This window comes from Epinephelus lanceolatus, chromosome 19 (assembly GCF_041903045.1).
Source record: "Epinephelus lanceolatus isolate andai-2023 chromosome 19, ASM4190304v1, whole genome shotgun sequence".
Lineage (NCBI taxonomy): Eukaryota > Metazoa > Chordata > Actinopteri > Perciformes > Serranidae > Epinephelus > Epinephelus lanceolatus.
The window spans coordinates 6,329,728-6,343,734 of NC_135752.1; the positions used below are offsets into that span (position 1 = coordinate 6,329,728).

A 14,007-nucleotide genomic window follows, 5' to 3' on the forward strand; every position below is an offset into this window, starting at 1 on the left:
CTTATTACCTCCTGTTATTTTCTTGTTCATGTACTTTATCACAGCAGTCTTTGTCTCCTCTGCACCGTGGCCCTACATCCCCTCTAGTAGCCTATTTATCAGGAAAATACAGGATATGCGAGAACGTTGTTGAATATCGCGACAGCAATATTACCTGCGATAAACAGATATTAACTGTTACTGAGGTTTGTCTTACTGCTGCTTTCAGTACACCAAAATACAACAAATTGTTTATTGAATTAAAAATTTAGAAAATTATTTTCAACATTTTATTAAGCAAACTGAACATTTAACTGAACACAAAAGCCACCATGAAAAAAAGAATGATAGTTACATTTTAAAGTGCAGTTTTCTACTGATTCTGTTTCAGCTAAAGAAATTACAAAACATCAGTGTCCTCTGTGTTTATCACGCGAGTTATACACACAGGCCTGGATGATACATAAATTGTGAATGATGAAATCCAAATTTAATAAATATCTTATACGAATCAATGAGGCCCAGGAACTGAAATTCTTTTACCCATATGATGCATTTCATCAGCTGTCAGATAACCATACAAGACCTGCATACACAAGCACTTTTACTGTAATAGGTAGCTCATACCTGTATTCAGTGGTGGATCTTAATACAGGTGATATAGGGTACTACCTATGGTGCCACAACTTTTTTTTTTTGACCAAATAAAAACAAAACAAAAAAAAAAACAAAACATCAACATATGGTGAAGAGAAGACACATAGGCCTACTATTTTCTCTCTCTTTCTTACTATATATAGGGAGGGAGGGGGCGACACCAGAGGAAACTTGCGTTGGCCCCCCAAAGGTGCTAGGTCCAGCACTGCCTGTACCATACGTCTAAGTGTTATGTATTTATTATATGCACAAACATTGCCAATTTGACTCCTTTTGAGGATTCACTGTTGCCTCGTAGTACATACGTTGTTTTTTATGCACTGAAAAACAATTAAAAAAACATTACTTGAAAGAACCATCTCGTGTTTGAAATGTATCTTTGCTACTCAATATGGGCCCATTTGTATCGTCAGAGTTCCAGAATTCCATTCGAGGAACTTGATAGCTGAGAGGCTGAAACAGCTTTTAATTATTCTTTATAAGAGGTAACCTGTGTACATTTTATTGATTCAGTCTGTAATTTGATCCTTAAAGACATGAGCAAGTTGAAAAGTGGCACTAAACTGCTTGATTCATTCATCATGTCTGCAAATAAAAAACACTTTACCTGCATGGTTTTCAATTCACAAGTTTCAGTTATAACATTATTGCACATTTTTATAGATATAACTTGTTTGATTCAGGACTGAGCATTTGCAAAATGCAAATTGTACTCTTACAAGAGACCTGAAATGAGATCAGAAAAAAGATTTATTATCCATGTATATTTTGTTGTATAATCTTATTAGCAGTCGGATAACTCAAATTTCTTCTGATAATAAAAAAAATCTATAAGCCTCTAACTCAAATACAGACAAGTATCAAAAAATTACAGCTAAATTTTACCTTACTGTGAATTGGAAAGTGCTCATGTTGTCAACAATGCTTACCTCACACACAGAACAATACAATTTTCAAGTGTATCCTTTTTCATGCTTTTTTGTGTGTCTGGTAGTTTCATGGAATATCACGTTTTAGAGGTATTTTTATTTTGTAACATATCTGAATGAAGATTTTGCTAAAAACATTAGCCCTTCCAGATGTGTAAAATCAATCAGAATAGAACCAACAGAGTGTTTATAAAACACAGAGAAGAAAAATGTCAACTGTCTTTAAAACAATGGAACCTGAATTTATTGTCGCACCAGGACATTTAAACTACAACTCTGATTTGTCATTAATTTATTTTAAATTAATGACAAATACATAAATTACATTTACCCTAAATTATCTAAAAAACAAAATCCCAAAAAAGTCCAGTGGTTTGTGTGTCTGTACCCTGATGCTGCTACATGCTGCCCGGATGATACAGTCCTGTGCAGCGTATGAGACAGCAGTGTAAACAGAGACGAGTCAAGCTTCTCTGCTCAGTCGCTCCCTCATCTTGGGCAGATGTTGTGGTCTGTGACAAGTTTCTCCATCCTCTTTATCTTGCGTTTGTTCTTGGGCATAGGTTTGTCATACATGCCATTCTTCAGTAGATGCTCCTTGCTGTGATGAATCTGAGCGCCATGCTGCAGCTGGAAGGAGCACAGGGCTTTCAGGGGCCTCAGCAGAACCTGGACACACAAATGAAAAAAAAGGCAGAGTGATGAAAAATACATGATTCTTTTTTTTTTACATCGCAATCTGTGTGTGGTCCAGTAGACATCTACTGTATGTACTGTATGCATTTTGCGTGGGGTAGTTATCCATAGACAGTTTATCACATACAATAGACGTCTGTCAGCATGTCCCCTGTTTGGAGAAGCAGACCAAATTTCGACATGAAAGCTCAGCAAACTCCTGGTGTGGATGAGTCAGCAACAAAACGTATTTTAGCCATCTAAAAAAATCATGATCAGTTTAAGTGTACTCTATATTTAGAATATTTTAATTGCTTTACCTTAATGTCAGTCAGTAAAAACAGTTATTTAACATACCAGGGGTTGGTAGAGACCAAAAACAGAGTTAAAATAAGAGTGAATACCGGAACTACATTCATCAGGTGGACACAAACATGACTTCAAATGAATGCTAATGTTGCTCTGTTACTGCTGGATGTGTAAATAAGCAACCGTTTACTCACATGTTTGCCATATCAGCTGAAAAGGTCATAATACACTATCCATAAACCGGCCAAAAAAATCAGTTGGTGCAACTTTAACGTTCACGTCTGTGGAACAGAGAGCACAGTGCATGGACACAAATCATACAATAATCATAATTATGTCTCCACATCACCTCTTGGATGTCATCATTCCTCTCCAGGATGGACAGGGCAACAGCAGCACATTCCAGCGTGGACAAACAGATGTTGGAGGGTTGTGTGCGGATCACATACTGACTGGACAGAGTCCTCTTGAGCTGCACCTGGTAAACCAAAGCAAGGGCGATCAGTGGTGGTATCCTCTCTCTGTTGACATAAAACTGCCATCTGGATTTTATGGAATATGGTTATAATCCTCACAATTTTTTTCACAGTTTTTATAAGATTTTTGGTCAGCATTACCCCTCTATAAAGTGGTTTTCATTGTAAGTGGCAGCCATTACTATGCTGCATTCAAATCCTCCACACACACACAGGATTGAGGGCTTCATTAATCCAGCTTTACTGTTTTTAATTGTATCTAATTGCCATTAGCCTCATTGTTCAGCCATATCAGAGTCGTATTAGGGTACTGCTAATGCAGACCAAACATTTCCAACTCTGCTTCACATTAAAAGCATTAAACTGGCAAAATACAGAGTGGCTTTTATTGTGAAACATTAAATACTGTAGGGGGTAATAGAAAAAGGAGTAGCAGTCACAGTTTACGAGCCACAAGTGACAGTCTGCAAACCCCCGACTTCTCAGTAAGTTAACCAACTTTTTTGACTGTGCCCTGCTGTAGTGCAGAAAACTTAACTGATTTGATTAAAACAATCAGACATTGTTTGGCTGCACTGTAAAGAGACACACAAGTTGATCCCCTGTTGTATTTCTGACAAAAAAATCGTCTCAAAAGCGTTGAAATTCTGGGACCTTCAATATTAATTTACACTTTTTGTTACCCACTGTAATCAGATGTCGTAGAACCAACCAGGTCTGAAATCTTAAAGATTATAATAATATGTACATTTAAAATAGAGCGACGAAAGCAACATTGAAGCAAAGGAAGAGAAATCAACAGTAGTGAACTGCACACAGTGCTTTGTTTTAAACAATCCAGTTTGTCTCTCATTGCATTTAGCCAGAACACAAAACACTCAGAGAACAAGGGGGAAGAGAAGAAATGTTGAGAAAGTCCACAGTGTTCACTTGCCCACATTTAAGAGACTTTTTTTTATTTAGCTTTGAGTTCAAATTAGTCATTTCATGTGGGTGCAGCAGCTTTCCCACCAGTGGGTGTAATGGGAGAATTTATACCGTCTCAAGTGGACAGGGCACTCGTCTCTATTCCAGCAAGACTCTGAGATTTAAGCTGATATACGAAGATCATTTTAACATAAAAATCTTCCACAGCAAAGCTGTAACTGGCCTTAATGACACCATGGAAGGTTCGTTAACTCTGTCAAAATGAACTTCCTTTTCTCTCAACACCTAACCTCACCCTCTTTAATGTGACATCACAATTAAACACACCTGTTTGGGCAGGTGGAACAGGCTGTTTTTGAGGAACATGTTTTTCGCCTGGCTCCAGGTGCCGTCTATGATGATCACATTGTGTTTCACTGTGCCCACTTCCTGGTATTGCACCAACTCCTCCAGGTTCTGGGATTTGGGACCTGGGTAGAGGATCAGTGTCCTGCTGTCCCGACACACAGCAGCCAGCTCTGGGTGCCTGAGAGAAAAGATGGGAGACAAATATATTAGATAATTATGTGCCAGTGGTGTTGCTTTGATGTGAAATCAGTGTGCTAACAAGAAATACTGCTTACTTTTCCTCATTGAATCTCCTTCCCACTATGACGTTGCATTTTCCTTGTGGCAAACATGCAGCAAGTAGAGGCACTGTACGAAGCACTCTGCTCTCCTAAAACACACTCCACGTTAGAATTGCTCATCATAACCATGAGCTGAATAATTGTCATTAACTGGCATGTTGGAGTTTCTTTCTTTTTTAAAGGTGCATAGTGGATTGCAGCTCATTTAATATTTGGTTTGAGGACACACAAACGCTTGCATTCTCCAACCAGAATTAAATACATTCATAACCAAATTTGATCCTTATGCTTTCCAAAAGCCTGACAAAACAATGATGATTGCATTATGTCCACATCACAGCATTACACATGTACTGTGTATGTGTGCAGTAAAAATCATCTCATTCATTTAAGCTATTGTCAACAAGTACTGATAAATATTGTATAGGTTTTTTTGCCCATTATCCTCGACTGCCAAGATGCTTTAATAGTGAAATTTTCCACTGGGATTAATAAAGCATGTATATATGTACCTATCTAAGAACACTAGAATGTATTACATTGAATGGAAATTGAAATTAGACTATATTTAAATCTCTAACCACAAAAATAAAATAAATATTGCATGTCAATACCTTTAAAAGGACAGTTCACCCCTGAATCAAAAAATACATATTTTTCCTTTTACCTTCAGTTTTATTCATCAGTCTAGATTGTTTTGGTGTGAGCTACTGAGTGTTAGAGATATCAGAAGTAGCAATGTCTGCCCTCTCTGGAATATAATGGAACAAGATGGCACTTGGCCTGTGGTGCTAGAAGTGCCAAAAAATACATTTGAAAAATCATGACCTGTTTCTTAAGATAATCTACAGAACTTGTTGTGAGCAGTTTCATGTAGGAACTATTTTCTTTCTACTGAAATACACCCAGCAATCATGTCACTGTGCAGAAGGAAGCGTACATCTACTCATGGACGAGAGGCTTGTGGTCCAGAAAGTTAAATCATTAAAATAGTTCCTACGTGAAACTGCTCACAACAAGGTCTGTGGATAATCTTGCATAACCAGGTCATGATTTCTGGAGAGAGACATTGCTGTTGAGTTTGACAAATGTATTTTTGCTGGCACTTTGAGCACCACAAGCTGAGTGCCATCTAGTTCCATTACACTGGAGAAAGAAGGCAGACATCTCTATGGCTGATATCTCTACCACTCAGTAACTCACACCAAAACAATCTACACTGAAGACTAGCACTACAGGTAAGTGGGTAAATATGTGTATTTATTTTGGGGTGCACCAAGACTGAAATATAGTCACCAAAAAATACATTTTGGGCTCATGAACACTGTCCTTTGCTGTCTTAGCTTATACATATACATAGGAGCTTTATATTGGACAGATAATATTACATACTGTACATCACCTTTTAATCAAATTGTATAATTTATATATTCATTCTCCAAAATAGAGTCCTGGGCACTGTCTGCAGATTTCTGTCAATCATTTGGACAGCTTATGTAGGGCTCTAGAGGTCTATCTAAATAAAATGAGGTGTGTATCTTTCAAACTTTATGGTATATAACTCCCTCTCATGTGTTTCTATGCTGAGTTGCAGTGGAGAAAATTTAGTCCTAAAAAGAATGTACCTTTGGAAATTATGCACTTGATTGTTTAAATCAGACTGATGAAACCTCATACAGATTTCAAGTAAACTTGAGAAAACATTCATAAGTATCAAGATCTGTGGATTTGGTCCTGCATTACTGCATTACTGACATTAAAATTACACAAGGATGATAAAATAAGAGATAATATAAAGCAGAACGTTATTTATCCTTATGGAAATTGTTGCACAGCAAATATAAAATAAATCATATCAGATATCAATAAGGTGCAATTTTAAAATATGCACACAATGCCAAACACAAACAGCTTTACTGTAAGGATTATAGCTATGTATGAGAAGAGGCATAGCTCTGTATGTATATATGTCAAGTACAGCTAAGGGATATCTATGTGTTTATGACTGCAGCAACAAAAACTGTTTCATTGGAGACATATGTGAACCTATGTACCTAACCCTCAAAGGTAGACATTAATAGCGTGATGCAGTCTCTAGTATTGAACATGCATGTTATATTTGACATGTAATAACTCACCTCTGCAGGATGCTGCACTACATACAGACATGTGGAGACCTCCAGGGGTTGTGGTGGGAGAAAGGGACAGAGACACACCTTCTGCGGGCGACTACATGGGAGGAAAGTTGAAGATGTGAGGCTGTGATTGCCAAGTTATTTCCCAGCCCATTGCCCCCATCTCTTTATTTCAGCTGGTCTTGAGCTTTTGTTGTAACGATATTAATCCTTTCCCTCATTAAAACATGCAAGTTACTTGAGAAGGAGAAGGGGAAGAGGAGAAGGATATCTGTCCTGTCTGGTCCAACCACTCTAACTTGTTAGCTAGCTAGCATTAGCTTCACTTTAATTCACCTCACCGGCACCGTAAACACGTCGGTCTTCTCTCGCCAACCTCGACCGGGAGGGCAGCCAGGTCGCCAAAACCGTCGATTAATCCGGCTTCCGTCGATGAGTTGTCACCGATGTCTGGTCCATTTTCTTCGGAAGAGACTGACGGGCAAAAACTGGAGACATTGTCCATTGCGTTAGCAGAAAGCTAACTTATCCCAAGTACTCAAACACAGCGCCGAGGAGGAACTCTTAGCATAGAAATACAGCAACTAGTAAGACGGAGAACCGGTTTGCTAGCTAATAGTTTTAATTAAAAAAAAGTTAATATCCTCTCGAGGCGCGACTTAGTTCTTTTAATTAATTTTATTGCACTCTCTTTATATAATATGACGTTAGCTCTCACCATCCCGAATCGATTATTATAGTAGTAGCATCCAAGGCTACGTTCACAGCCACAGGAATATATTAGGTAACTAGCTATAAACGTCAGTCAGCTTTAAAATATATATCAAGAAAACAAACACCCCAACATATTTTGTTAGTGTTTTAATTTTGATAATTGTTTACTTAATTTAGTCGGGGAAATTGGCCAAATATATACGTTTCTTAGCTACATAAATTGGCATATCCACTCTATCTACTGTACTTCTATAACCTTAATGGTAGGCTACTGACTCACAGCTGCCACCTGTCGACGTGGAGGGAAATAAAGGAATTTAAAAAGTTTAAAAGATATGAAAGTGGTGATTTATAACACTGGATGTCGCCAAAGCCCGTTTAAACTGATAATAAGTGGTCAAAATAACAACCATAATAATAATAGTAATAATAATAATAACGATAGCAATCTGAAACTGCACTTTTACATCTTTTTTAAGTAATTGTTTATTGTTTTGTTAACAATTAGCACAGTGCAATCAAGACTAACCTACAAATAGTCCAATTATTACGATATACACTGTCCACAAATGTCAAAGAATAGTCTGCTATATCATGACTGAAATAGCAGGGCTCCACCTTCTCAGGATTTTTTCCCCCTCTGGAGCCTCAAGTTATGTGTTATTGTTTCCATATTGACTAAAATGTTGGCACAGTGAGATTAAACCAGTGTAGAGTGATTCCTCTCTTCAGTGTTGTGTGTGGTGTGTGTTGTTTTAAAATATCTCAATCCTAGTTTTCATCTAAATTCTCACCAACTGTGAAAGTAAGGTGCGATCAGGTGCGATTCAGAACAGATGTCCTCTTAAGCTTACCTCTCTTTAGATGTTGTTTTCTGGTATACACATTTGCTTTTGCACGTATGCACTGTATAACTGGGAGTTTCCTCTTCAAGGTCAGCAGGCACAACAGGGATCACTGCTGAGCTCCAGATGGGACCCGTTGGATTCAGGCCTAGAGGCAGCAGTATCTGGTAAATACTGCGCTGCCCTGTCCAAAAACAGCTCATTTTGACTGGCTAAAAGGCGTCTAGACACAGTCACAAATTAGTGTTTTGCCTTGTGTTGGTGTGGATAGTGTAGGAGCAAATACATACAGTTAAAATGTTTTAATTTAGCATATATTGTGGTTATTGTGGTTTTGGAAAACACCAAGAACCAAACGAAGAATATGCACACATTGGCACGTTTTGCACGACTGTTTACAAGAGGGTACATGGACTCCTAGCTGAGACGAGGTGTCAGGTTAACAGCCAGAGAGGCTTATTTATAGCTAAAGATTCATACTAACGTCACACCAACACCGACACATGCACTCTCACCCTTTTTATTCACACTCGTGACCCAAACCTCTCTCTTCAAACACGCTATGATTCATGCATTACCGCAACCCGTCCACACTGCAGAGATTCGATTACTCTGGAAAAAAAAAGTAAAATATCCTCCTCTGGATATTGCATCAATGTGTGACTGTTTCAAACAAAAAAAATGACTTCATGTAATAGTACAGCCAGGTACAAATGGACACAAATGATAAAAACTACAAACTACACTGTACAAAAATTAAATGCAACACTGCAACATTAGCTCTACGACTTCTTTAATGTACTCAATAGTTGCATCTGTCAAATTTGGTTGCAAACCTATTAAAATCCATGTTAGTGAGCACTTCTCCTTTTCTCCAAGATAGTCTATATACCTGACAGGTGTGGCATATCAAGATGCTGATCAAACAGTATCATTACTACACAGGTGTTCCTTGAGAAGGTCAAAATTAAAGGCCACTCTACAATGTGCCGTTTGATCACACAACACAATGCCACAAATGTCCCAAGTTTTGAGGGAGCGTGCCATTGGCATGCAAGTCAGTGTTCATTTCACTACTATAAGACATCTCCGGTGTTTTTTCTGTGAATTTGGCAGTACATTCACCCAACCTCACTAAACAAGTCAGTTATGATGACTGCTATCAGGTCAAGACCCTGGTGAAGACAATGAGCCTGCAGATGAGTTTCCCTGAAACAGATGCTGACAGTTTGTGCAGAATACTTGACTTTGTGAACCACTTGTTGCATCAGCTGTTCGAGTGGCTGGTCTCAGACAATCTTGTAGGTGAAGACACTGGATGTAAAGGTCCTGAGCTCATGCAGTTACATGTGGTCTGCCGTTGTGAGGCCAGGTGGATGTACTGCCAAATTCACAGAAATGGCATTGGAGGCAGCTTGTGGTAGTGCAATTAACATTCAGTTCAGGCATTGTGTTGTGGGATCAAGCTGCACATTTTGGAGAGGCACACACACCTGTGTAGTAATGATGTAATGAATAATGAAATCTATCTATTGAGTGCATGAAAAAAGTCTTAGATCTTAGACCCAAACCTGTAAAAAATGGGTCCAAAAACAAAACATTCAGATTTTTGTTCATTATATTTAGCACTTTTAAAGTACAACATTTCAAGAGTGTACCCCAGTTGATTGTGGGCTAATTCTACTGTGATTTTAAAAACCTTGATTGAAGAAAAATCAACAAACCATTTGACAATAAACTTATTGAAAACACTGTAGCGCAGTTAAAGTATTACACACTGTCCTTTGCCTTTAGCTGGTTCAGTTGAACTATCATCTTGCTTCTCTGGATGAACCTCTGTTTCGGCCATTTCTGATGACTTAATACCTACTTCCTCTGGTTCAGTTTGTTTTGTAGCTGCTTCAGTCTCACTTGTTTTCTCTTCTTCTACCATTTTAACGTCTTTCTCCTCAGCTGCAGTGGGTTCTGTGTTTTCAACAGCTATTTCATTATCCGCTACACTCTCAGTTTGTGGGGATTCCACTTCAGCCAAGGCATTTTCCAATAGTGCAACACTGGAAAGCTGCATCGTTTCCTCTCCATCTCCCTCGTCTGCAGTCTCTGCCGGTGATGCAGTTTCTTTCTCCTCTTCCCTCTGCTCCTTTCCACCAGCCTCTTCTTTTTCCTGCATAATGACCTCAACTGGAGTCAGTGGTGTTAGGTCCAGACATGCCTTAAGAGGAGAAGTTGCCTTTCTCCGCGGGGGAGCTACTGGCTTTTCGATTTCTGAATCTTGTCTCCACAGTTTCTGATCTGTACTGACATCTTTCTCGTCCAGAGATTCAAGATGATCATCTATACTTCCCCAGTCTGGTTCCCCTGAGAGAATCTCAAAGCTTGATACGCTCAGTGGATCGACTGGGATTTTAGCCTCTTTTTCTACCTTTATGGTGACATTTTTGTTTGTCTTGTCTTTACTCTTTGTAGTTGATTGGGTTTCATCCTCTTCCAGTGATCGAGGGAAAGGTTCTACATCACATGGAGAAGAATTGCCACTGGACCTGAAGAAGTCTGTGATTTCCTCTTCTGAATTTGGCATCTCACCTTTTTCATGCTTGGTCAGCAACTCGACAAGATCATACAAACCTTGGGATAATACCCGAGGACCTTCCTCTGGGCATTTCCCTTTATCAGATGGCTCCACTTCCAACGCAGGAGTCTCATCTATAAGGACGTATTTCTCTAGATATCCCCTGGCCTCTCGGTCTGAATGCCTGCTGTGAAAAGACTTCTCAGACGTCATACTTTCTGTGTCCTCTTCTTTTTTCCGACTGCCGATCGCTTCCTCGTACAGGTCTGTGTAAAGGAAAGCCATGGCTTTGGGCTCCTCCAGCAAAATTTGATCAATAATTTTGGGAGGTCCTTCAGGTAGAAAGATTGGAGTCAGGATGTCCTCTTGGCTTCCAAACAAAGTCGATCCGCTTGGTTTTGAAGGGTGCTTCGGGAGCACACCATGTTCATCCTCTTTGTCTAGACTTTTAATGACATAGTTGTCTGTACCAGCGTAGAAGACCTCATCTAGAAGCTCACTGGTGATTTCTTCTAGGCTGATTGTGTCTGACTTGTCAGTGTCCACAGTTGTGGTGGTGTTGTCTTTTGACTGCGCAGGTTTCTTGGCGTCTTGGATCTGAGTTGCAACCTCTGCCTCTTGCTCCACCTGTCCCTGTGCGATCACAGCAGGACTTCCTGGAGCTTGAGCATCAATCAAGGTGAATGCCTCAAAGTAGTCCACATTGCCAGCAGCTCCTCTGCCTGGAGGTCTGGCCACTGGAGCCCCTGGTGGATCCATTATATTTGTACCTACAAAAGACGAGGGCACGACCTGGTCACCTCTTGCTGCGTCTGATGCTGCAACCTCCATCTCGATATCATGAGTGTCTACACTGGCTTTAGGAACAAGGCTCTCTTCCAGATAGGAAAGATTGTCCACCATTTCTTTGCTCTCCTCTTCATCCACAGTATCCAGTTTCGGAGGAACAACAATGTTAAGGATTTCAGAGCCCTCACACACTAAACTGAACAGTTTTTTATCTACCGGAGGATCACTTGCTTCATCTTCATTTCCTTCTTCAGTTTTCACATTTGGCTGTGACACTTCTACCAACTCTGGCCTTCCTGAGATGTTCTCATAATTTTCTGTAAGGACTTCTCGCTGTTTGTCCATCTTGCTCTTCTGATTTACCCTCTCCTTAGGTTTCTTCCGTCTTGAAATCAGCTCCTCATCCATGACAAAGATTATCTTTCCAGCTGGAACAGACCCAGGTGTTGCAGGTCGCGCTGCAACCAAAGAGCTGAGATCCACAGCTGGGTTTCCAACTTCAGATGCCCATGGCGTGGTGCAGCGGCTAGGGGTCGTCTCCCATGCGATCCCGCTGTCCTCGCCTTGCATAGTTACCATGGAGAAGGAGGAGTCCATCATCAGGCACTGCATCTTAGGCCGGACATTGTCATCGTGGACAGCCTCGCGTAGACTAAAGGCAGAGAGACAATATGGCAGTGAGATAAACAAACAGCGTTTATGTTGATGTCTGTCCCATGGCTTTTTCATTGGGCCTCATGCAAGAACAGTTTTATATACTTATTCTTACTCATACACTTCCTTCACACCCTGGACACAACATGTTCCAATTCTCCCCTCTGGTTTTCATTTTTTCTTTTTACTTACTGATTGAATGTCAAAGTATTGGCAAATGTTTCTATAACTTTTGTCATACTCTACAGGCTAAATAACAAGCACCTTTCTTTACCCTCTATATAATGTAATACAGTTCAGCAGAACTACAAACTACATCCTCTAAAATAAAAATAAAGTTTAATCAACACCTTGCTAACACATTTTTAACCTTCATGAAGGGGGAACTTATTGTTTTATTTGACTGCATTAGTCGTAGCAAGGTGTACCTAATAAACTGGCAACTGAGTGGATTTACATGCACTCAAACACTCAGCCAATCACACACACAGGTTTATGGCACTACTGGAATTTCATACCATTTCATACGGCAATGGATCCAATTTCTTTCTGTGAAATAAACTTTTCCCTCTGAGCAACTTGTGATTGTCAAAAATGAAACTATAAAGCAAACCTTTACAGAAAACTTTGACTCCTAGCTGCAACGATATCAGCACAATATTAAAAATTACTGATCTATACCTGTTTCTGAGGTCCTCCACCTCATCACTGGCCTCTGGGTTTTGTTCAGTGATATCTTCAGTTGTCAGCGCAGTCATCTCAGCGTCCACATCTGACCTCGACACATCTTCTGTCAGAGTATCCATTGTTGTTATATCCTGATGAATTTGCTTGCGCCTCTCACCACAACTCAGCGCTGCTCTGTTGATCACATTTTAAGCCAAGCGTGCTCCAGTCGAGTCTTCAAGCTCAGCAGTTATCTTGAAATAGAAAACTGGTCTTCCAGTGTTTCATCTGAAGCATTTGCAACATGTCGGGAGGTTAAGCTGTCATCTGTTCACACTGGCTGAACCCTTGCATTTGGCATATACAATAAATAGGTTTATCTGGGTTAATTAGTTGTAGCCTGGGACTAATTTGAAGTGTAAAAAAGTAAGTGCCTTGGTTTTTCTTTTCCTGCCAGATCTAAATATAATATTTAGAGGATATCCGATGTCATGAGTCTGTCTATAAGACTGTCAAGCAGGTTGGAAGTGTTCAGTTTGGTTTTTAGTTGTGCACAGCCAATAAGGGCTCAAACAAATCCCATATTAAGCTTTAGCAGTTGACTGTGAACTGATTAGGAAAGCAAAATGCATAAATAAATAAAATAAATAACACACTTCAATAGCTCCCCAACACACTTCAATGGGCTTATGTGCTAATTTAATGTTAAACAGAAATGAGCATAACATATTTAAAAATCCTCTTTTCTCAACTCTTGATCCACACCTCTATGAAAATGTCGACCCCACACCTGTTTATGTCTGTCTCACAGCATGACAGGGATACTACATGGGAAATCAAAGACTGGAGGAGTTGGGGAGGGTTTTAGTTATAGTCAACAGGTTGTTTCTGGGCAAACACTGTCCTCATGTGTAAACTAGTCTGGCACACCTTCTGTGAATCATATACTTGCCCAATAGATCTGATAAATGGGCTAAACATGCAATTTCTGCTACCAATGTTTTTGCATATTCAGCTCATCTAACAAACTAACGCTGAACATTATCATTCAGTA

General features: G+C 39.6%; 2 protein-coding genes across 3 annotated transcripts; both read right to left on the reverse strand.

Annotated features, from left to right (window-relative positions):
* Positions 1-218: 218 nt before the first annotated feature.
* Positions 219-7,448, reverse strand: dtwd2 (DTW motif tRNA-uridine aminocarboxypropyltransferase 2). Of its 2 annotated transcripts, none has more exons than XM_033646243.2 (6): positions 7,058-7,440; positions 6,720-6,810; positions 4,576-4,670; positions 4,280-4,478; positions 2,899-3,027; positions 219-2,234 (listed from the first exon to the last, which is right to left on the reverse strand). In XM_033646243.2, exons 1-6 carry the CDS (start codon positions 7,219-7,221, stop codon positions 2,055-2,057), a joined length of 858 nt encoding a protein of 285 aa, XP_033502134.1. In that variant the 5' UTR covers positions 7,222-7,440; the 3' UTR covers positions 219-2,054. The 2 variants fall into 2 exon arrangements, 1 of the variants encoding a protein (XP_033502134.1); XR_013488117.1 differs by having other exon boundaries at positions 2,095-2,234; positions 2,744-3,027; positions 7,058-7,448.
* Positions 7,449-8,565: 1,117 nt separating this feature from the next.
* Positions 8,566-13,366, reverse strand: LOC117269197 (uncharacterized). The gene is made up of 2 exons (XM_033646065.2): positions 12,969-13,366; positions 8,566-12,285 (listed from the first exon to the last, which is right to left on the reverse strand). Exons 1-2 carry the CDS (start codon positions 13,091-13,093, stop codon positions 10,038-10,040), a joined length of 2,373 nt encoding a protein of 790 aa, XP_033501956.1. The 5' UTR covers positions 13,094-13,366; the 3' UTR covers positions 8,566-10,037.
* Between the last annotated feature and the right edge of the window lie 641 nt (positions 13,367-14,007).

What these genes read in the sequence shown, in the direction of transcription:
- LOC117269197 (XM_033646065.2), bottom strand. Translation starts at nt 13,093, where the DNA reads ATGGATACTCTGACAGAAGATGTGTCGAGGTCAGATGTGGACGCTGAG. An exon ending in GTGGAGGACCTCAGAAACAG is followed by an intron (nt 12,286 to 12,968) that starts GTATAGATCAGT and finishes CTCTGCCTTTAG; the next exon opens with TCTACGCGAGGCTGTCCACG.
- dtwd2 (XM_033646243.2), bottom strand. Translation starts at nt 7,221, where the DNA reads ATGGACAATGTCTCCAGTTTTTGCCCGTCAGTCTCTTCCGAAGAAAAT. An exon ending in AGGAGATTCAATGAGGAAAA is followed by an intron (nt 4,479 to 4,575) that starts GTAAGCAGTATT and finishes CTTTTCTCTCAG; the next exon opens with GCACCCAGAGCTGGCTGCTG. An exon ending in GGAATGATGACATCCAAGAG is followed by an intron (nt 2,235 to 2,898) that starts GTGATGTGGAGA and finishes TTGTGTGTCCAG; the next exon opens with GTTCTGCTGAGGCCCCTGAA.